The sequence below is a fragment of the Aythya marila genome (assembly GCF_965140915.1).
Source record: "Aythya marila genome assembly, chromosome: 15".
Taxonomy (NCBI): Eukaryota; Metazoa; Chordata; class Aves; order Anseriformes; family Anatidae; genus Aythya; species Aythya marila.
The window spans coordinates 7,963,406-7,982,220 of NC_139056.1; the positions used below are offsets into that span (position 1 = coordinate 7,963,406).

Here is an 18,815-nt window from a genome sequence, read left to right on the forward strand (position 1 = left end):
GGCGGCGCCGCTCCGCCTCCCTTCGCTTCTCCTCCCTTCCCTTCCCCTCTCCTCCCCTCCCCGGGGCCGCCGCCGTTTCCCAGCGCCCTGCGCGGCCCGGCCCTCGGCTGGAAGCGCGGAGCCGCCCCGGGCCCGGGCGCTGCCCGCGATGCCGCTGCTGGTCAACGGGGAGCGGATCGACCCGGGCCGGCCCCCGGCGGCCATGATCCGCGCCTACCCGCACCTCGAGGTGAGGGGCGGCAGCGCCGGGACCCCGGGGCCGGGAGGAGGCCCTGAGGGGGCGCCCGCTGAGGGGACCCAGCGCTGAGGGAGCCGCGGGCTGGGGCGGCGCCGGGGCGCCCAAAAGCCAGGGGTTGGCCCAAAATTAACTAAAATCCGCGTCCCCCGGGGGTGGCCTGGCGGTGAATGTCCTGAGGAGACGGAGAGGTAGGGGTCGGGGCGGCGGGCTGGGCCGAAAAGCTGGAGGAAAAGGTGAAGGTTGTAACTTGTGGGAGGTGTTTGCTGCCTTCCAGGGCTGTGTGATGGTCCTGACGGCAGGCTGGCAGCCAGGGGCTGCTGGGCAGAGCTGTTGGGAACGTGGTTTTCGTCAGAAAATACTTCTTTGTAGAAATTATGTTTTTGAAGGGAAAAAAAAAAAAGTGCGAATTTGATAAAACTGTTTAAAGTGTTTTCTTTAGCCCCAGGATAGAAATTCCCTGCCTACCCAGCAGTTCTGTGACAGCACTGTGGCAGTCAGAGCCCAGGAATCTGGGTTTTCTGTCTACTGAATGTGCAAATAAATAGCAGTGTTTTGATAAGTATTAAATAAAATGTTGGATTGTGGCAGTAGGAGAGTGAAACTTATATTTCCGAAGTTTCAGAGAAGGAGCAGACCTGTTTCCTGTCCTCTTTAAACTTTGTCCTCTTTAAAGATCAGCTCTTCAAGATCATCTAGTGTCAGCTTAGCCACACCCTGCTGCTTTTTCTTGTGCCTCTGTTTTATCACCTATAAAGCAGGCCCAGAGGGTTCTGTGTGTGTGGGGAGCAATGGAATTTAACAATTGACTAGATCACTGGCAGGAAAATGAACACTCTGAACAAATTCAGAATACTCCAAAATGTGCCTTGTTTATCTCTGACCTGGATCCCTTTGCTTTTCAGAGGTGATGTTTCTGTCAAGTAATGGATACACCTGAGAATTCAGCCACTGTAGTCTCTATTATCATTTATCTTTAGGAAAAGGCAAAACTTCTGAGAAGTCGGCCTACTCAAATTGTGGAACCTAAAGGTCTTCTTTACGTCCAGCAGAGAGAATTTGCAGTGACTACCCCTAAGGATGGTATGTAGGAATGTAAACACTTCTCCTGAAGCAATGATTATGACTGCAAAGTTCTTACAGTCTTTCTCTCCTCTAAAATAGGTTCTGTTTCTATTCTTGGATCAGATGATGCAACTACCTGCCACTTAGTTGTGCTCCGACACACAGGTATCTTAAAAAGCATTCAAACCAAAACCTGCCTCTCTAAAGTAATGCATGTAGGATCAGCGTAGATTTATGCTGCGTTAATGAAGTAAACTGCAATTACATTATATAAACTTGAATCTCAAAATGTCACATGATGCATAAATTGAATGACTTGTTCAGAGAGTTAGTTCAGTACCTGAGGTTCTGTGTTCTGGTTGCAGAATGAGTCGATCCTAAACTTGATCTGCTGCAGTGGGCAGTGGCAGCCCCTTGGCTGCTGCGTCCCAGGCTGTGCGCAGATGCCGGAGGCAGCGTTTAACTGTTTGGGTCTGAAGGGTTTGGTAATAACAGAGGTAGAATTTATGCAAAGAGCCTCGCTACGCCCCGCTACCTTCCTGGAGTTTTGTCATTTGAGCTATTGCTTCGTCCTTGGTAGTGTTTGTACCCTTTGCATCAGTTCTGCTGATTTTCTAATGGGGCATGGAAAGAGCTTATGGTCTCATTCAGCCAGCTCATCTCTTCTGCTGGAGGCCGCTGTCCTTTTGGGAAGTGAGAAGGTGGGAGATATAGTTCTTGCACTGTTATAGCAGTGTAAACTGATGCTGAATTGACAGCAGTTTAAGAGCCTCCGCTGGTGTCATTAACTGTCTTTTCACGCCTTAGGTAGCGGAGCCACCTGCTTGACACACTGCGATGGATCGGACACAGAAGCTGAGGTGTCGCTCATCATGAGTTCAGTAAAATCTTTCTCTAACTCTGCAGACTATGGAAGGTCAGCTCAGTTTTTTTATTTCTTTGTGTTTTTGCAAAGGTAACTGCAGTTTGTAAATTGGGGAATTTTCATGTGATTTTGTGGGGTTCAGACAAGGTAATTGCGCAGGAAATGCCTCTTGATCGGGGCCATATGGAAAATGAAAACTATTTTCTTGCTGATGATTTCAAGGTATTTTCTATCAGTGATTTAAAGCATGGTTCTATTCTGACTGGTGTCTCTGTAAAAATGCCATTGTGCGGTTTGGTATTTACTGTTTCCCAGTAACTTCTGTTTCAAATGTGCTGAATTTTCCAAATAGCTGGTTTTGATCTTGTGAATTCCTTTTGGGATTTGGGAATCCATCTGGGATTTTTTTTTTTTTTAAATCACATTTAAAAAAAAAAAGGGGGGGGAGGGGGTTCCAAACCAGAATTTAGCTAACAAGGTTTATCCTGAATTTGGAGATTTTTTGCCTCTGTAGTTTGATAAGAACAAAAGCTCAGTTAACTTAGAAGAGATGGTCTTATTAATTGGCTTGCCTGGTTTTGAAAGACTGAGCTATGGCCTTGTTAGGTGATTTATGCTCACTCTCACTTTTCTGTTGCTTCTGAGACTTTCCACCCCAAACTGATATTGTCCCTAGTTATTTTCTAGTCATTTTTCTAGACGTTTGGTCAGAAGGTTTGCAAACAAGACTTCTCTTTACATAGACACCTCTCAGAGAAGAACCCTGCTGTGTGGTCCAGAATAGTTCTGGAGATCACAGGAGCAAACTTCTTCACATCTAAGTTACCCTTTTCATGGGCATTGAAAGGTGGTTATAGAATTAAGCCCAAACCTTTGGTGCTGAGCGTCACAGATGCCCCGGGGTTAGTCATAATTGCACATGTGCAATGCCTCTTGAATTTTTTTAAATTGTGATGTTTCCTGGATGATCCCTGAAATGTTCAGAACTGTTCAACTGTAATTTGCTACCCATGTGGCCATTAACAAGTGAGGCTTCTCTAATAATTGCTTTGTAGTTTGGGCTGGGGATTATTTTGTAAAGGTATTCATTTTGGGATGTCTTTTTAACTGCTGTTTCCTGTTATTCCATCTCTGTTAGGCTGGAATTGCACCTAGTTGGAGGTTTCAATGATGATAGGCAGTTATCACAAAAACTTACTAATCAGCTTCTTAGTAAGTTCACCTTTTTTTCCACTCTCATGTCCAAACCAAATAGTTCTGACTGGATTTGGGTGAAGTTTGTTTGTAACCTGAGCCCCCTGTCATCTAATAGAAAAACATCTGGACTCCTTTAGCAGGGTGCTTTCTCCACCTGAGAGCTTGGCACAGAGGAGGGTTGGATTTGCGGCTTGCTGTGGCCGATGTGTGGGATCGAGGGCAGGGACTTGGGACTTATTCCTCGTTTACACTGTAGCGTGTGGAACTGGGGCTTAGTTCAGCTGGGCTCAATTCCTGGCTCCGCTGCTGACATGCTATGGGATCTTGGGCAGGCGTTGCCACTGTCTACATCTGTACCTGCGGGGACTTCATTAATTACTATTCCTTCTGTACCTTAATGTGGGGGGTGAAATTAATTACACTTGGGAAGTGTCTCATGAAAGATGGATGTCTGTCTGTGAAATCTGTAGCCTGGAGGAGTGTCAGTGGTGCTTTACAAACAAACAGGGAACGGAAGGGACCAGCTGGGATGTTTGGAGTTCTCTGGCTCGTGCTGAGCACTTCCCAAGTGTGGAGAGGCCTCAACCTCACTGGGACTGGGAACGGGCAGGGATGCACAGCAGGTTTGGAGGGAGGTGGCAAAGGGAACTGGAACTGGCAAAGGTCCTGGAATGTGCCCCTGTTACCCCCGCACGTGCTGTGATGTGATTCCTATTCTGCGTGTTATCTATTGTGTGAGAGTTGTGTACAGAATGTTTTGGTCAGTTTAAAACCTTTTGATTTTCATGCACAAGGTTACAATTTAAAACAGTAACTTTGTATTTCCAATAGAACTGAGAAAAAAAAATTAAAAATTCCCTGTGTGTGGGATGGTGAAAAGCAGAATTAAAATAAATCTAATAAAAGGCTGGGTTGGCTCACTATACATGTAACATTTTAGGAAAGTACATTTAAATATGAGTTATTAAATGTATAGTGAACTAAAGCAGAGATGATGTGATGATACCAGAGCTACTTTAAGCTAGTAACAAGAGCAACTGGCACATTTTTAGCATGTTCTTGCCATTAAAAATGGCTACTTTCTGTCAATTACGTTTAGTAGCTGTGGCTTTAATTTTGTAAAACTTGGCTTGAAGCAAATCTGAAAACTGCTCTTTGCTCTGTTGCCTTATCCAGGAACAGTGCATTAGGTACTTTCTGCCCACCCATTCCGCAGTGCGCAGCACTGATAATGCCCCCTCGTCTATATACAGCGCCTGCTTTGCCACCAGTCACTCTTATACATTGCTGCTATCGTTGTTGCTGTAGGAGCATTTGATCTCCAACCAGATGACGTTCATTTGGTGACTTTCTGCGTAACAGGTAAGAAAATGTCTACTTTTATTTTTTAAGTATGTTTAGCCACTGAAGTCAGAGTGCAGGGGTCTTTTCTCATATCGCTTTTTAAAATCTGTTCTGGAAGAACAGCGCGAGTCCTCCACGTTGGTTTGTAAGGTTTGATTTTGTTGCTGTCCCATAGCCAGTGCAGGGAGGATTCTCTCCTTACTTGCTGCTGAAATTCAACTGGTAGTAGTGCCACCTGGAATCGTTACCAGGTCATTTCCCCACCTTTGTCCTGTGGAAGGAGACTGTAAAACTGTGAATATCTTGAGAGGCAACTGAGAAAGGAACTTACCCACCTTTGGTGTTGTTAGAGCCTTTACAGACTCATTCAGTTAGGTCACACTGTGTGATGTTGCAGAAAGGCAGAAGTAATTTCCTCTCCTTTGTATTGTATTCAGGTCGTATTTCCACTGTCTTTGCATTTAAATATCCCTGGTGACTTGCACCATTGAACTTAGCAACATGGTAGTTTTGTTTCTTTGTTTTCTGTAAAATGCCCGAAGAGAAAGTGGAATGACCGCTGACCAGAGCTGGCCATGCTGTTAAGAGATGGAGTTCTAACTCCAGGCCCCAGGCATATTGATCTTGACCTTGACCTTCCCATATTTCTTTTTGGCTTCCTGGTTGTGTGTGTTGGTTTTTTGTTTGTTTTCCTGTCTTTTTTTTGCAACATCAGATCTGCTCTTCTCTGGTAACACATAACTAAGTGAATGCTGCTCAGAGAAAAAACAAAGCTCTACATGTTTGACCTTTTTTGTTACAGAACTAAATGACAGAGAAGAGAAGGATATTCACTTCCCAATCATTTATGGAATAGGTGAGTTAAATTAGAATTTGGTTATTTTTTTTAACTGGTTACTTATTCAGTTTCTGATAGTTAATGAGCTGCCTTTAATGACTACGTAAGCCTGTCCTGTGAATTGCTGCTGTTGGAGGTGTAGGCAGAAAGAGAAGTTTTCTTGTTAGAACAAGTAGAAAAGTGCTAACATAGAGCTGATGGGTCTGGGGTACTGAGAAATGCAAGAATTGCAGTTGACACATTCTAAAATTCCTACTATATAGTAGTGTTGTGGATGTGGTCATTTCAAAGCAGTGTTTTGTGAGAATTAATTGTCTGTGTTTAAACTGTTTCCTACCAGCTGTGAACGTTAAAACAGCAGAGATTTTCCCTGCAACCTTCCCAGAAAAAGGGCCCGATGAGGATTTGCGTTCAGCCCATATTTTAACAGGAGCAAGAGTGAGTAAAAACCAGAGGGGAAAAAAGCTCCAACCTGGATATTTTTGCTGGAAGGGAAGACCACTGAGGGGCAATGAACTGGCAGTAGTTCAAGGGGGAAAAATACAGTGGTAGTGTTTGGGCAGCAGCAAAACATATGGGAAATATGGAAGAGTGGAGGCAAAGGATAGCAGTGGACATCAAACTCTTCTGAACTTTCTGCTGCAAGGGTAACCCTTTTCTTGGAAGTAGAGCACTTCCATGTGCTGTTACACCTGTAGCCCTACAGGTTTTGGCAGCATAATTTATGTAAAATGAGATTCAGGTCATGGCCATAAATAATACCAGCAGTATCATTCAGTTCTGGGCTTGTTCTTACAGTTTAGGATTGTCTTTGTCAGAACAATTGGTTAATTGTAATGGAATGGGCATGAAGGTGGCACCCACGTGTCTTAAGGCAAAAGCTGCTGCTTAATGCCTTCCACATTGTCTGGAATTAACTTATTATTATTATTATTAATTAATTGTCTGCATTAATTCTGTTTCTTTCATCAGTTTAAACACGTTTATGGCTCCCTATAAGTTGTTCTGTGTCCTTACAGCTGACCAACATTTATGATGCCAGGAAGGAACAGCTCCACATTGGGCCTTATTTCTGGAGGCCTTTCCCACATGTAGATTTCTGGTTGGAACAAGATGATCAACAGATCTTACAGGTACCTGGCACTGGGACACTGGCTTTTATTTTTCCTTCTCCCTCCTAGCTGAGCACAGCGATGGGTATGGGCTGTCAAAGCTTCCCTCAGTGTACTGCTGGGGAGGGTGGAAAATACTCCTATTAAAAGGCAGAGTAATTGGCAACTTTCTATTCTGAATCTCAGGCAGCTTTTGCTCTCATCTTGTTTTTCAGAATCTTTCCACATCACCCTTGGCTGAGCCACCCCACTTTGTTTCCCACATTAGATCTACATTAACATTTTTAAAAGAACATCCCTTTCCATCACGCTCCCTGTTTCCTGATAGGAAACCTCGCATCTACAGAAAAAATCAAGACGGGTTATGGGAACAGGTTTGTTCTGACAAGATCTAACCAAGGGACGCATAGCCTTGCCCAAGGAAGAGTAAGTTGGTGCAAAAATGCCTATTGCTGGTTATAGGCACTGCTGTTCTTGTGCTTTCCAAAATAAATATTTTGACAGAAGTAACTTGTTCTGCATTACTTAAGTAATATTATTAAGTAATTAAGTATTATTATTTCTTTCTGGTTTATTGCTTTAACAGAGTAATTTGATCAGTGCGGATAGACAGAGGTAGCAGTGCTGAGGCAGTGGGTAAAAGCCATTATTGCATGAATTTGTACTTTAGAAAATGATTTTCTCCTAAGAAAAGGTGAAAGAAAATTGCCTACACTTAAGCTTGAGCTGACTTTAAGTGATATTTTTGAAGGAAGTTCCCATAAGTCAAGGCTAATAATTTGAAGGATCTTTATTGAAACATTCAGATAGTATCTAAAGAATGAAGCTCATTCCAACAAAACTGATTTAACAATTCCAAATATAAAAACATTAAAAATTAATCATTGTGGTGATACCTTGATCCCCAACAAATTACTCTTATTAACATACTTCATTGCACCAAAGAAACCAATAAGGAAGACTAGTCAACTTAATTGTTTTTGCACTTTAGAAAAATTGCACTCTGATTTACATAAATTACCCCAGCAGTGAAATTAACCTTGTTGTGGCATCCCAGCCCCACTGGATCTAGAGGGTGAAAGTCAAATCAGGTGACAGTTCAATTCAAAAAAAAATAATAATTTTTCAGATTATCCAAGTTAATTATGCTACCACTACAGCCATTGTGTTAGTGTTAATTAACATCTTTTGGAAAAACAAAGCAAACTACAGTACTGGTGCATCCAGCTCTGTAGGGATGGGGTGGGATTCCCTTGGGGAAAGCAACCTTCTCCAAAGATCTTTCCACAAGGGGCTGAAAATTTGCAGCAAAGTAACTACAATATTTTTTGGGGACAAACACTTCTATACCCTAGCTTTAGATGTATCCAAAGCATAACCTGTGCATTAAATAGTCCTGGGCACTAGGAATTTGTGCTGTAGTGTAAATAAACTATGTAATTTCACTGAATCTGTACAATTTCTACTATAGGCAAGTTACTGTTATTCAAAAGTAAGTGTTGAAACCAGCACAATTTTTTTTTCAAGCTTTACTATAACTAGCTTTAAAAATACACAACAGAAAAGAATTCCAGTTACACTACATAGATGTATTCAATAGTATTTGGTTTTTAACTGGCGTGCAAAGGAAAGTAACAAGGGATTGGTCATCCTTTTCAGTGGTAGAAGCAAGAAGCCATTTAGGCATGCAGACACAATTCCTTTTTCAAAGTCCCGCTGTACTCAGGGTCAAGTCATACAACAGCGGGGAAAAACGGCTGATGGCAAAGTTTAGGAACTCCTAGACACATGGGCATCCATCCCTAACACTCACTGCACAACCGCTTGGCAATGCTCTTTGTAAGGGTTAAAAAAAGGCAAAATAGAGCTAGTGTGACTAGGATGGTTTCCAGGAGAGGCTAAACTGAATTTTAAATATAAAAAAGGTGAAAAATTGGCAGTTTCTTAAATATATTCACATAAAATAAAGTCAATTTACAATTATTCGGTGCAACTGTAGTCTTAATCTTGTGCAGGGCTGACCAGTTAGCAACTACTATCATGCTTAAAATCTTACAGAAACTGTAACTGCCAATTTTTATTTTTATTTTTTACAAATATTTACGAGCAGTTAATAAATCTCACTACTACTTTGGTGACACTGACATGTACAGGATTAAAGCAACTGTAATAAGTGTACAGTAAGACAAATCTCTGTCCCATGGGGGGAATTTATATTTGTGCAAAATCCCAGTTAATAAGATACAGTAGTTATTACTGTACTAGTGTGTGGCACTGTTCACATTTTAAATGCATCACTAATGCCCTGCCTTCCAGGGCATGTGATTCATCTGCAAAGTCTTAAATCCACAGTACAGATTTTATCTTTGACTTTCTTGTTCCTCTACCTTTGTGCAGTCCCTTGGAATGTCCTCAGTGCCTTTAGGTGGTGTCTGTGTCCCCTCCTGCTGCTGCTGCTCTGGTTTTTCTGTCTCTGGCGACCTCTGCTCTTGGCCAGGGGATAGAGCCGGGGGTCTCTGATCCGTCTTCTCCAGGTCCTCACAGTGGCTGACTGAACTGGTCTCACTAAAGGCATCGGAATTTCTTAGAGACCTTTTAAAAATTTTTTGACCTGTAAAGTGTTGGAAGAATACAGTACCAATGAAGGCATCAAATGCGAGATGCGGTATGCGCAAGGTATGCACAAAGGAAGTATCTTAATTTGACAACTGCAAAGAAATAGCTTTTATTTGGGTGCTAACCTGCACCCTAACCATATAAATCCTTGCTTCTAGTTACAGGTGCATTTACTCATATGTGTGCTGAGGCCAGGATACTTCAGCAAGTTTTAGAAATAAAACTAGTGAGTAGAAACTTACCAGGAAGTCTTTGCTTCGTAAGGCTGGAAGTAGGAGTTGGTGGTGGAGTAGTACCTGTTCCTTGGGCTTTTGATACATACGTAGATTCTGTGGATTCTAGAGAACCTGCAGGTTAAAAAAAAAAGGGCAAGTAGAAGTTGAATATAGACAACTTTTCATCTGTATTTATAAAAATATGCAGCAGTCTATCTGTAATACGTGTTTCTGAAACTGTATGGCCTAGGCTGACCTGAAACAGCCACTCAAGTGTAGTTGGTTTTTGAGCACCTGGGGACAGGCGTGCTGAGTCTTACGAAGATGAATGAAGTTTCCCCTCACTCCTGCTTCCCAACACTGCTACCTCCAGTATTCCACTTGTCCTTTTCCACTGAGCTTGACACATCCCGAGGTGCAAGCTATTGAGCACTGCGCTCTGGAAGGATGTCTAGCTGTCAATGGAACAACATTCCCAAGGAAACCTTGTAGTTCCTTGCTGTACGACCCTTCTCGTCAGAGCAGAAAGCCTTCCTGGCTAATTACAGAGACATACACAGCTGGGCCATTTTTCTAGGTCCAACTGACACTTTGCTGAGTTCAGAAATACTCTTAAGACTGCTGCAATTTTTACAAGGAAAGTTTATAATTTGAGAGTATTATGCTACTACATCACCAAGAATGATGCACATGCTATAGATAGATCTTTTCACATCACCAGTCATGAATTACAGATAGATGAGTAAAATAATAGCCCTATATTCTGTAATATTCCATTCATTACTGTCTCCTGCAATGCTGTGTTCATGCTTGTCCTCAGCTAGTTTTAGCCTGTCCCTTTTCTCAGACATTACACCACTGCCTGGAAACTAGTACTTCATCACTGCGCCATAGCTACATGACATCTGAAACCAGGATTTCAGACAGAAATCAAGGTCAAGTATCACAACAGAAGGAAAATACCCATGCACATACATGGGAGCAATAGTAGAAGACCCCACTACCTTACGTATTTTGACATTCAGAATAAACTTAAAGGCTACAAACTTTTGCAGAGCATGTGGCCAACAATTATTCCTGCATTAACAAATGCCAACGTCTAATACAGCTTTTTTAGAATGACTCAGCATGCAAGAACCAAATGCAAACTAAACAAGAAGGTAGGAGATTTTCTTACTGAGTATTACAGAAGTAAAGAGCATGTTCCTTTACATCTTGAGGGTGGATTATGTCGTTCACAATCAAATCATCACAAGAAAGTGCGTTGCAATTTCAGTATAAAACCGGAAACATCTAGAACACAGCTTAACATGGCTGCATATGCACTGAGTCCTACCTGCTGTTAAATTGAATGTTCTTCCCTTTGGTGAAGCTTGGAATGGAGAAAACCAGTTCAGCACAGAGCCTACTACAGGTATTTGTCGTAGCAGCCCCTGTGAAGGACACAAGCAAACACTGGCTGGTGAGCACGCTACCTGTGTTGTGACAAGTTATTACAAGTTACCTAAGATAGCTGTTTTTTAGTCTTACCTCTTCCAGAAGTCGTTCTTCATTTGCTTTCTGAAGCTGAAGTTGTGCTTCCTGTATCCCTTTTCTAACAACTTCAGTCATGTTTTCTAACAGCTAATAAAAAGAGAAATTATTATATACTATATGAAATTATTATATGTATTTAGTAGGATTTACTATACTATATTGTATTATATTTACTATATTTACTGTATTATTACATACAGTATTTATTGAAATTGTATTTTTTAATTCAGGCTTTGAGAATGTAAATCGAGTAGTCAGATATCTTTTTCTAATTTAAATTTGCATTTGACAAGCCCTATTTCATTGCTACTGTAAATTAAAGAATGTATAGGACTTAAAATATATATATGCCCAGAGGGCAGAACATCATTTTAAGCAAAAATGGTACATTACTTCTCTTTTACTTAGAGATCAGCTTGTGACCCAAATTCATCAAACGTCTGCTTAGCACAGAAGTGAATTAGCACAAACATCTGCTTAGCACAGAGAATTTTTAAGCTTATGAAGTGTGGTTTGGTTTCCAGAAGTGCCCCAAACTAAGACTCACAGCAAGCCTAAGCAGGTGTGTGGCAGCCCAGATAAGGCTCAACTATGGCTTGCAAATTCAGTGTATGACTGCCACTATGACCCTTGTGGCAGCCTATGCCAGCGTCAGTGATGTGTTGTATTGCAAAGCACAAGCAGCTTTCTGGGAGGATAAAAATCAAAATATTCCAAAATTCAGTTCCTAATCTCTCAGCTGCAAAAGAAGAAAAAAATGAAGGAACTCTACAGCCAATCTTCTATAACCTCACCTTCAAAACAGCACAGCATGTCAAGAATGGGTAAAGAGGCTCCAGAAAATACTGCCAGAAAAATGTAATTGCAAAACCAATATTCCCAGGGGCAGAAATAGGCCTGTGGGATGTCTTAATTTTTTTTTGTGTTTTTTTTTTTTTAATGTTGACAAAGTTAAATGCCTAGTGCTTTAGGAGTGAAAGGACAGACATTCATTTGTGATGAAGGTCATTTGGGTATTCTGCTATGCTTGATCCTAATAGCAAGGGAGAACTCTAGTCATGTAAATGCTTTTACAAAAAGGACTTACATTAGGATTAGTAATTTAATAGATAATTTGTAACTTTAGTTATTATGCCACTGATTTAAAAGTTTTCCACACGTATTAGGGCAGTTATCTGAGACTTTTTATACCAGCTTTAAATCTCCCTACATTTAGCTCCTCAAAGCAACCAGCTCACCATAAGCTCCCTCTTTTTTTTTTTTTGACAGCTTAAATTTTAGTGATAAAATGAGCCTATTTCAATACTAGTTTTTTTATAGAACCATCAAAGACAGGACTGTGAACATAAATAAAGACATCCTCAGAATATTATAATCCTGTAATATGAGTATGGATTATGTGGACAACTTCCATAGTAATTAATACAGTTTGTTGCAGGCAAGTACGAAGTATTTTCACAAAGAACAAAACTGTCCTGAAGTTAATATGGAAAAATAAGAGATGCTGAGATGCCCTTTGATTCATTAACACATACTCTTGAATTTTCTTCAATTTCTCTGCCTGTTGCTGCAATAGTTTCAACTAATTCCGACACATCAAGATCCTCAGTTACCATGCCAATATAAACACAGTTCTTCTGTCCTCCAAATTCTGGGCCTGTGAACATAGGGAGAATTGAGTGTTTGTGATATATAAAAACGTATTCTCAGAATACATACCACGCCCTTGCTTATTAATCTGGAAATCCTAATACACACACGTATAAAGACAAACACACACACACTTCAGTAATTAAGTACAATATCTGCATAGGTATAAATTATGCAGACTACAAAACATCTAAACAAGATGAACAGTGGATATTTCATACAGCCATATAATCATATAATAAATAGCAGTGTTGAATATGCTTCAGACTTGCTACTTTTTGCCATCTACCAACTGCTTGGTTCCACAGTTCCAGGGTACTTAGTTTTTAAAGGCGGACTTAGAGTGTCAAGTAAACAAATTAGTATTATTACATCTGTAATGTAGCACTGTATATGCTCGAAAGTGCTGCTAATTACCACAAGTCATTTGAAGCTTTAATCTAGCCAGAGAAAGCAGTGAATTGGTCAATATTTTTTTTTGTAATGAGACCTGCTTTTCACTAGATACCAAACTTCCCGAGAAGGCTCAGTTTACAAAGAGGAACACTTGCGGCTTTCATTCCCTCTGACAAGGAAACCCTTTCAGGTCTGGGTGCTCATAGGTCAGTTTTCACAAGTATTTCTGCAAACAGTGCAAGCAGCTCACCCTGCTGAACATTTACCAACTCAAATAAGTGATGAGGAGGACAGAGTTACAGATGTTGTTTCTAAAGGAACTACATACACAGCAGTGTAATTTTCCATTATAATGACCTATGTATAACTGACCTCTTGAAAGGTTATAGCACAACAGTAAAGTAACTGTTAGCTTGAATGGAAGGTTGTTTTTTTTTTTTTTTTTTTTTTTTAAAATAATGCAGTTACCCAAAGAGAAAGTGAGATCCGACTCCAGTTCATTTAATTTTTTCAGAAGTTCTGTGTTAATTTTTTCTAATTCTTTTTCTTGCTTGTCATCATTCTTCCCATCACTGTGATAGCTGTACCTTCAAACCAAACCAGAAGAGTCAGTTCACTTTACAGTACATTTAAAAAAAACAAAACACAGATCTGCACATCTAGCATGTTTCTACAAATCCCTATATTTTACAAACCAAAAGCTTCAAGTGACATTCTAAATCAACCAGTTTAATGGCATTTGTAATCAGCTTTTTGGTTGAACATGAGGTGAAGACTGGCCAATGCAAACTTAACTGAACACAACAGATTTCTAGGTAATACCACTGATCATACTTCAATTGCTTTGATTGTACAGAATCCCACCCAGCAGACTGTGTCAGATGATCAGAATACACATTTAAAGGGTTTTATTCAGTATATAAGGTGAATATCATACTAGACAAAAATGTACGCTATGCTTAGTTAAATAAAGCAACACTGCATATTACATTTCTGTTTAACAGATCAACATACTGCCTCCAATATTAGACCACTACTCTAATTTTCCAGAAACAGCAAATCAGCTTTTCTAAATAATAAAAAAAATTAAGAAGTTGTTTTATTTAAAATAAAACCACTCCACAATGTCAAGTGAGGGCAAAGACTGAGACTAATCTTCAAGCAACGCATCCAAATTGCTAATAAAGAGACTCTGTATTCATTTGTGCTACTGCACTGTCTATCCAAACATAAAGAAGAAAATACTGAAAAATGTACCTTACGACACCTAATCCTGGCCAGTTGAGATCTTCAATATACAAGAGGCCTACTGTTCTTCTCACTTCTTGCTCAAACTCCTCTCTCAGTTGCAGTGTACTTGTCAATACTGGTATCTTCATCTTTAAGCAGTCTACCAACTGATCAACATCTTGTATTTCTGTCCCTAAAACTGAAGAGCTGATGTATTAGCATGTAAAGGAAGTGAATGGACATACACATAGATGTCTGAATTAAACAAGTAATCTGTAAAGAAACCACCTTGCAAGTTAACTGTAAATATAATTCAAGATAGCATCAGTGTATCTTGATCTATATACCAGCCGTTTTCTTCATCTGCAGTGAAAAATGGTGGGTTTATAAACTGACAAGGACAATACCCTTTTCATTGCATCAGTAGCTAGCATCAGAACTCTCTTCCCATAGTTAAATACAATGAATTTGCTTCTACACCGTTTAAAAAAATCAAAATAACAGCATCACCAAGTAATTTTATTCTGAAGTGCACCTTCCCATATACACTAGGATCCTCTCACATCAGCATCACATGTTTTGCCAGCCTAAACCACTCAACCCACGCAAGCTAAAAGGAGCCACCATTCATCGCCTGAGCCTCTGAAAGTTGTTCTATGCATCTGCTGGGTCTAAACAAAGTATGCATATGGTGCTAGCTTAAACATCAAATTTACAATGTTTTCCAAAATACAGACTTTTTTTCCTCCTACATCAGTAATTACAGAAAAACCTTGGGTTTAGTAAATAATTCTTCTGGTTAATTAATTGTAGTTTGAACATAAGCAGTGTTTCAGTGTTGAAACACCTGTGTAGAAAGGTCAAGCATCTTCTCCTTGCGTTAAGCATCTGAGAGAAGGAAAGAGGGGGATGACTTATCCTTCATACTTCTTTTATAACTCTCAGAAGCCAAGAGCTTCTCCTGTTGCTAATGAATTTTAAAAAATAATCAATAAGCATCTATCTCTGCAGATGTAACAAGGTAATGTCACATACAGTAACTGAGCTACCTCTAATGCACCTGCTACCAAGGCACAAAGGAACGATAAAGTCAATATAGATTTATTGGGGAAGAAAACCCTCACCACAGTAAAGACTTTCTTGAGTATATCTGCTTTTACACCAGGAGATTGATGTACACTTTTATGGCAAATTTCAGTTTTTACAAGTGGTTGAGTAAAGTGAATGTTACCTGCAGAAGTCATTAAGGGGCTGAATCGCACACACGTGCCTTCATCTTCCAGTTCTACCACATCAACCCCACTGGCAGGAACCAGCTGCGCCAACTGCTCTCCTAACTGAAGAGACAACGTCCAGTTAAAGAAATTCAAACTTGGTCTTGCAGCCACTGGCTCAGGTCAGACTCCTCCCACAGCTAAGGAGAAGCACTTGCTCAGCACAGTTCCCTGTATTTCTCAAAATCGCCTCTGGTAACAAAGTACCTTAGCTTGATGGTGACAGGACAAAAGCTGGACACATAGTTAAATCATGAAAATTCAGAATAAGCTGCAAGTATTTTAATCTGAAGTTTCTATAAAATTGTTGTTAAGTATGCTATGATTACTATGCAATTAATACAAAAGAGTGATGTGCTCAGCTCTCTGTGAGCACAAGTTTCCAGAATTCTGTTAAGAGCTGGAAAAGAAAGTCTGTCTTCTCGTGATTAAACAAGCATCATCAATGAAGTATCCAGCCAATTAAAAAGAGTTCTGAAAGATTTTGCATATTGCCACAAGCCCAAGGGAAAAAAACACAGAACTACCAAAAGTTTAAGATGAAGTAATAATGTTAGTAACAAGCAAAACAATCAGGAGTGAGAAATCAACTGTACTTCAAGTTCATCTTTGTAATCCCAAATGCCCAGTAGATTTTGCAAAGGATACCAGATCAGGAGTAATTACCAAGCTTGTCTACTAAAACTTTTATAGTTACCAAGGAACTCCTGGAAGCACTCAACCCTCATTTCCTTTTCTCCTAAAGAGGAAAACATCCATTCTTACCCATTGATTGAAAGTGTCATAAATGTGTCCTTCATTGCATATTATGGGGTGCGGAATAGTTGAAGCCTGTGCAGCACTTGGGGTTTGATCTGAATTCAAAAATACAAGAATCACAGACAGAGATTTGTATTTACTTAATTAAACAAATGGCAACCTAAAGTTCAGATAAAAGATAAGTACATTTCTTAGGTAATGTGACACATCTACGCTATGTCAAGCAGACTAACAAGGAATTTTTTAAGCTATGTTGAACAAGAAAAATATTAGGAGTCAAAGAGTTGAATGTACTAGCTTTAAAAACAATCCATAAAATATTTCTCACATTGCTGAGGTTCAAGTCCCCCCTAAATAAAAACAGGGCTTTTGCAAAACAGGATCCTGTCACAGCAGGCTGCAGTATTTACTTTGATGCATTTGGCTACATTTTTAAATTGAGATTGAATGATAACTTTTTACTGCACACAAATAATAGTAAGGACTTAAAAGCCCACTCTATGCACAGATTATGCAGAAGTGGGCCAAAGATTTTATATCCTTAGAATTCAGGTGGGTGACTTCTCCCTAGTAAAGCTGTTCAGACAAATGCATTAATGGATAAAGCTATCCAATAAGTCATTTCACTGGACCATGATGAAGAGGTTTACTTCATAAATGTGACCACTAATTAGATTAAGAACCTTCCTCCATGCCAAACAAACAAAAAAAAAAATCCACAGAAAATTAAAATCAACACTCATAATAAAACTACAAAATTTTCTATCAATAATTTGCTTCACCCAGGTGGACATGGTCCCCACATTCATAATGTGCGCATTTGAGCAGCATAAAGAAAGTCCTCTGCTGTAATCAAAAGGACAGGATTCCTCTTCCTGTGAGAGGACGTCCAAGTAGGGATGTTCTGCCCTGAGCCACGTTTGGTGTGGCTACCATACCTATTGACGCGATTTACAGAGCTGGTCATCACATGCTCTGCTATTTCCAAAATTATTGCAACAGAGAACGGCAATAAAGCAGAGAAACATGGTTCTGACAACTAGCCACTAAATGTTTGAAAGAAACAAAGTCTGAACAAAAGCAATGGAAGATTTTCCCTCAACAGTACCCTCAAATGCAGTTTGCAGCTTATGGGGGATTATCATCATCTGCTCTCTTGATCAAAATCATATGCAAATTTCCTCCAGTCAAGACAGGAGAAATGACTTGCTGTGCATATTTAGAACGCTGCAGTCTATCTAAAAAAAGCTATCACTACATTACGACCAGTGTTCACAACCTTTTCAAAGGCACGTTACACAAGAGAAGTGTACCACATATAACGTACCTAATAATAATTTACTTAAATCAAATTAATTTTAGAATTTGCAGGTGTTTTTTGTTTGTTTGTTTTTTAAAATGAAGATACAGAGAGTTGGTTTGTTGTGGTTTGTTTGTTTGTTTTTAAATAAGTCACATACCTCTATTTAAATACTTCTGGTAGAACTTAAAAACCACCACTGGTGAACTCAGTTCATCTTCAACCTTAACAAGAAGTGAAATAATTTTATAAACATATTTTCATACTTTTTAAAGATTTAACACTATACAAATTTTTTTAGACTGCTGAGTAAAGCAGATCATTTCATTTTGATGGCAGTAACAATGTTCACACTATCTCAGTATTAGATGTTAACTCTGTAGGAGTCTGAGTAAGCGTATCTGTAAACAGTGGAAAATAAATCATTATTCAGTTAAAGCAGAACTGTATTGATTTAAGGTATGCATAACTGAACTTTGAACACCATAAAACGAGAAACCTAAGCACATTCACTAGCAAATAGACTGTACTGACAGAACTCAATTTAGCTTTATATATTTTCAGGCATTAATGATTAAAGAAAACATTCTTCAAGATCTGCCAAGAATCACTGGGGGATGTCAAGAAAGTTCCAGCAGTAAGATAATTGATTCTGCCTTGGGGATAGGAGAAATGGACTGGGCAATCTCTGGAGGCAATCTGAGTCCTAAGAATCCTAAAAATGCAAGGTTTATTTAGGTAAAAGGGGCAAGTGCTACAGTAATTCCAACTCCCAAAGCTACTAATACTCTTGAAAAAACAATTTTAAAAAAACTGTCTTTCAGAATAGCACTTAAAAACAAACAAAACAAACAAAACAGTTGAACAGGACATTTCACTGAAATAGAACTTTAAATGAGCACATCAGGTACAATTTCTGAAACAGATTCTGGAGTAAAACCCTCAGCGTGGATATTTTTGCATAGAATTTCATAGGGTTCACAGCACCATCTCAAGGGCAAGATGGAGGCAGAATGTATTTGAGAGGCTTATGGAAATTGCTGTCATAAATGTATTATCTGTTTCATAAATGTATTACTGAACAAATGGACATTTTAAATGGGAATTAAATCAAGCTCTGGAGACAATTTCTGCATGTTATTGTCAGCTCCAATGAGTGCAGGAGTTCATAGCAATGGAACAA

At 39.6% G+C, this 18,815-nt stretch overlaps 2 protein-coding genes across 3 annotated transcripts in view; one reads left to right on the plus strand and one right to left on the minus strand.

Annotated features, from left to right (window-relative positions):
* The first annotated feature begins 75 nt into the window (after nucleotides 1-75).
* NTAN1 (N-terminal asparagine amidase) lies at nucleotides 76-7,237 on the plus strand. The gene is made up of 10 exons (XM_082772921.1): nucleotides 76-229; nucleotides 1,216-1,318; nucleotides 1,400-1,465; nucleotides 2,108-2,216; nucleotides 3,304-3,377; nucleotides 4,671-4,724; nucleotides 5,509-5,562; nucleotides 5,885-5,982; nucleotides 6,564-6,677; nucleotides 6,872-7,237. Exons 1-10 carry the CDS (start codon nucleotides 149-151, stop codon nucleotides 7,049-7,051), a joined length of 933 nt encoding a protein of 310 aa, XP_082629047.1. The 5' UTR covers nucleotides 76-148; the 3' UTR covers nucleotides 7,052-7,237.
* A 197-nt stretch (nucleotides 7,238-7,434) lies between these two features.
* The window catches only part of PDXDC1 (pyridoxal dependent decarboxylase domain containing 1), a 31,149-nt gene continuing 19,768 nt past the window's right edge, over nucleotides 7,435-18,815 (minus strand). For both annotated transcript variants that reach the window (XM_082772450.1, XM_082772449.1), the window contains exons 14-23: nucleotides 17,793-17,856; nucleotides 16,339-16,427; nucleotides 15,531-15,636; nucleotides 14,327-14,498; nucleotides 13,538-13,656; nucleotides 12,559-12,680; nucleotides 11,018-11,110; nucleotides 10,824-10,920; nucleotides 9,515-9,619; nucleotides 7,435-9,267 (exon numbers count right to left, since the gene is read on the minus strand). In XM_082772450.1, coding sequence (XP_082628576.1) covers nucleotides 9,017-9,267; nucleotides 9,515-9,619; nucleotides 10,824-10,920; nucleotides 11,018-11,110; nucleotides 12,559-12,680; nucleotides 13,538-13,656; nucleotides 14,327-14,498; nucleotides 15,531-15,636; nucleotides 16,339-16,427; nucleotides 17,793-17,856 — 1,218 coding nt within the window. In that variant the 3' untranslated portion in view covers nucleotides 7,435-9,016. The remainder of the gene's footprint in view (nucleotides 9,268-9,514; nucleotides 9,620-10,823; nucleotides 10,921-11,017; nucleotides 11,111-12,558; nucleotides 12,681-13,537; nucleotides 13,657-14,326; nucleotides 14,499-15,530; nucleotides 15,637-16,338; nucleotides 16,428-17,792; nucleotides 17,857-18,815) is intronic.

Bases quoted from the DNA above. Each gene is read 5' to 3' on its own strand.
- NTAN1 (XM_082772921.1), top strand. From the start codon at position 149: ATGCCGCTGCTGGTCAACGGGGAGCGGATCGACCCGGGCCGGCCCCCG. The intron at 1,466-2,107 runs GTATCTTAAAAA...TTCACGCCTTAG, and splicing joins AGTTGTGCTCCGACACACAG to GTAGCGGAGCCACCTGCTTG. The intron at 4,725-5,508 runs GTAAGAAAATGT...TTTTTGTTACAG, and splicing joins GGTGACTTTCTGCGTAACAG to AACTAAATGACAGAGAAGAG.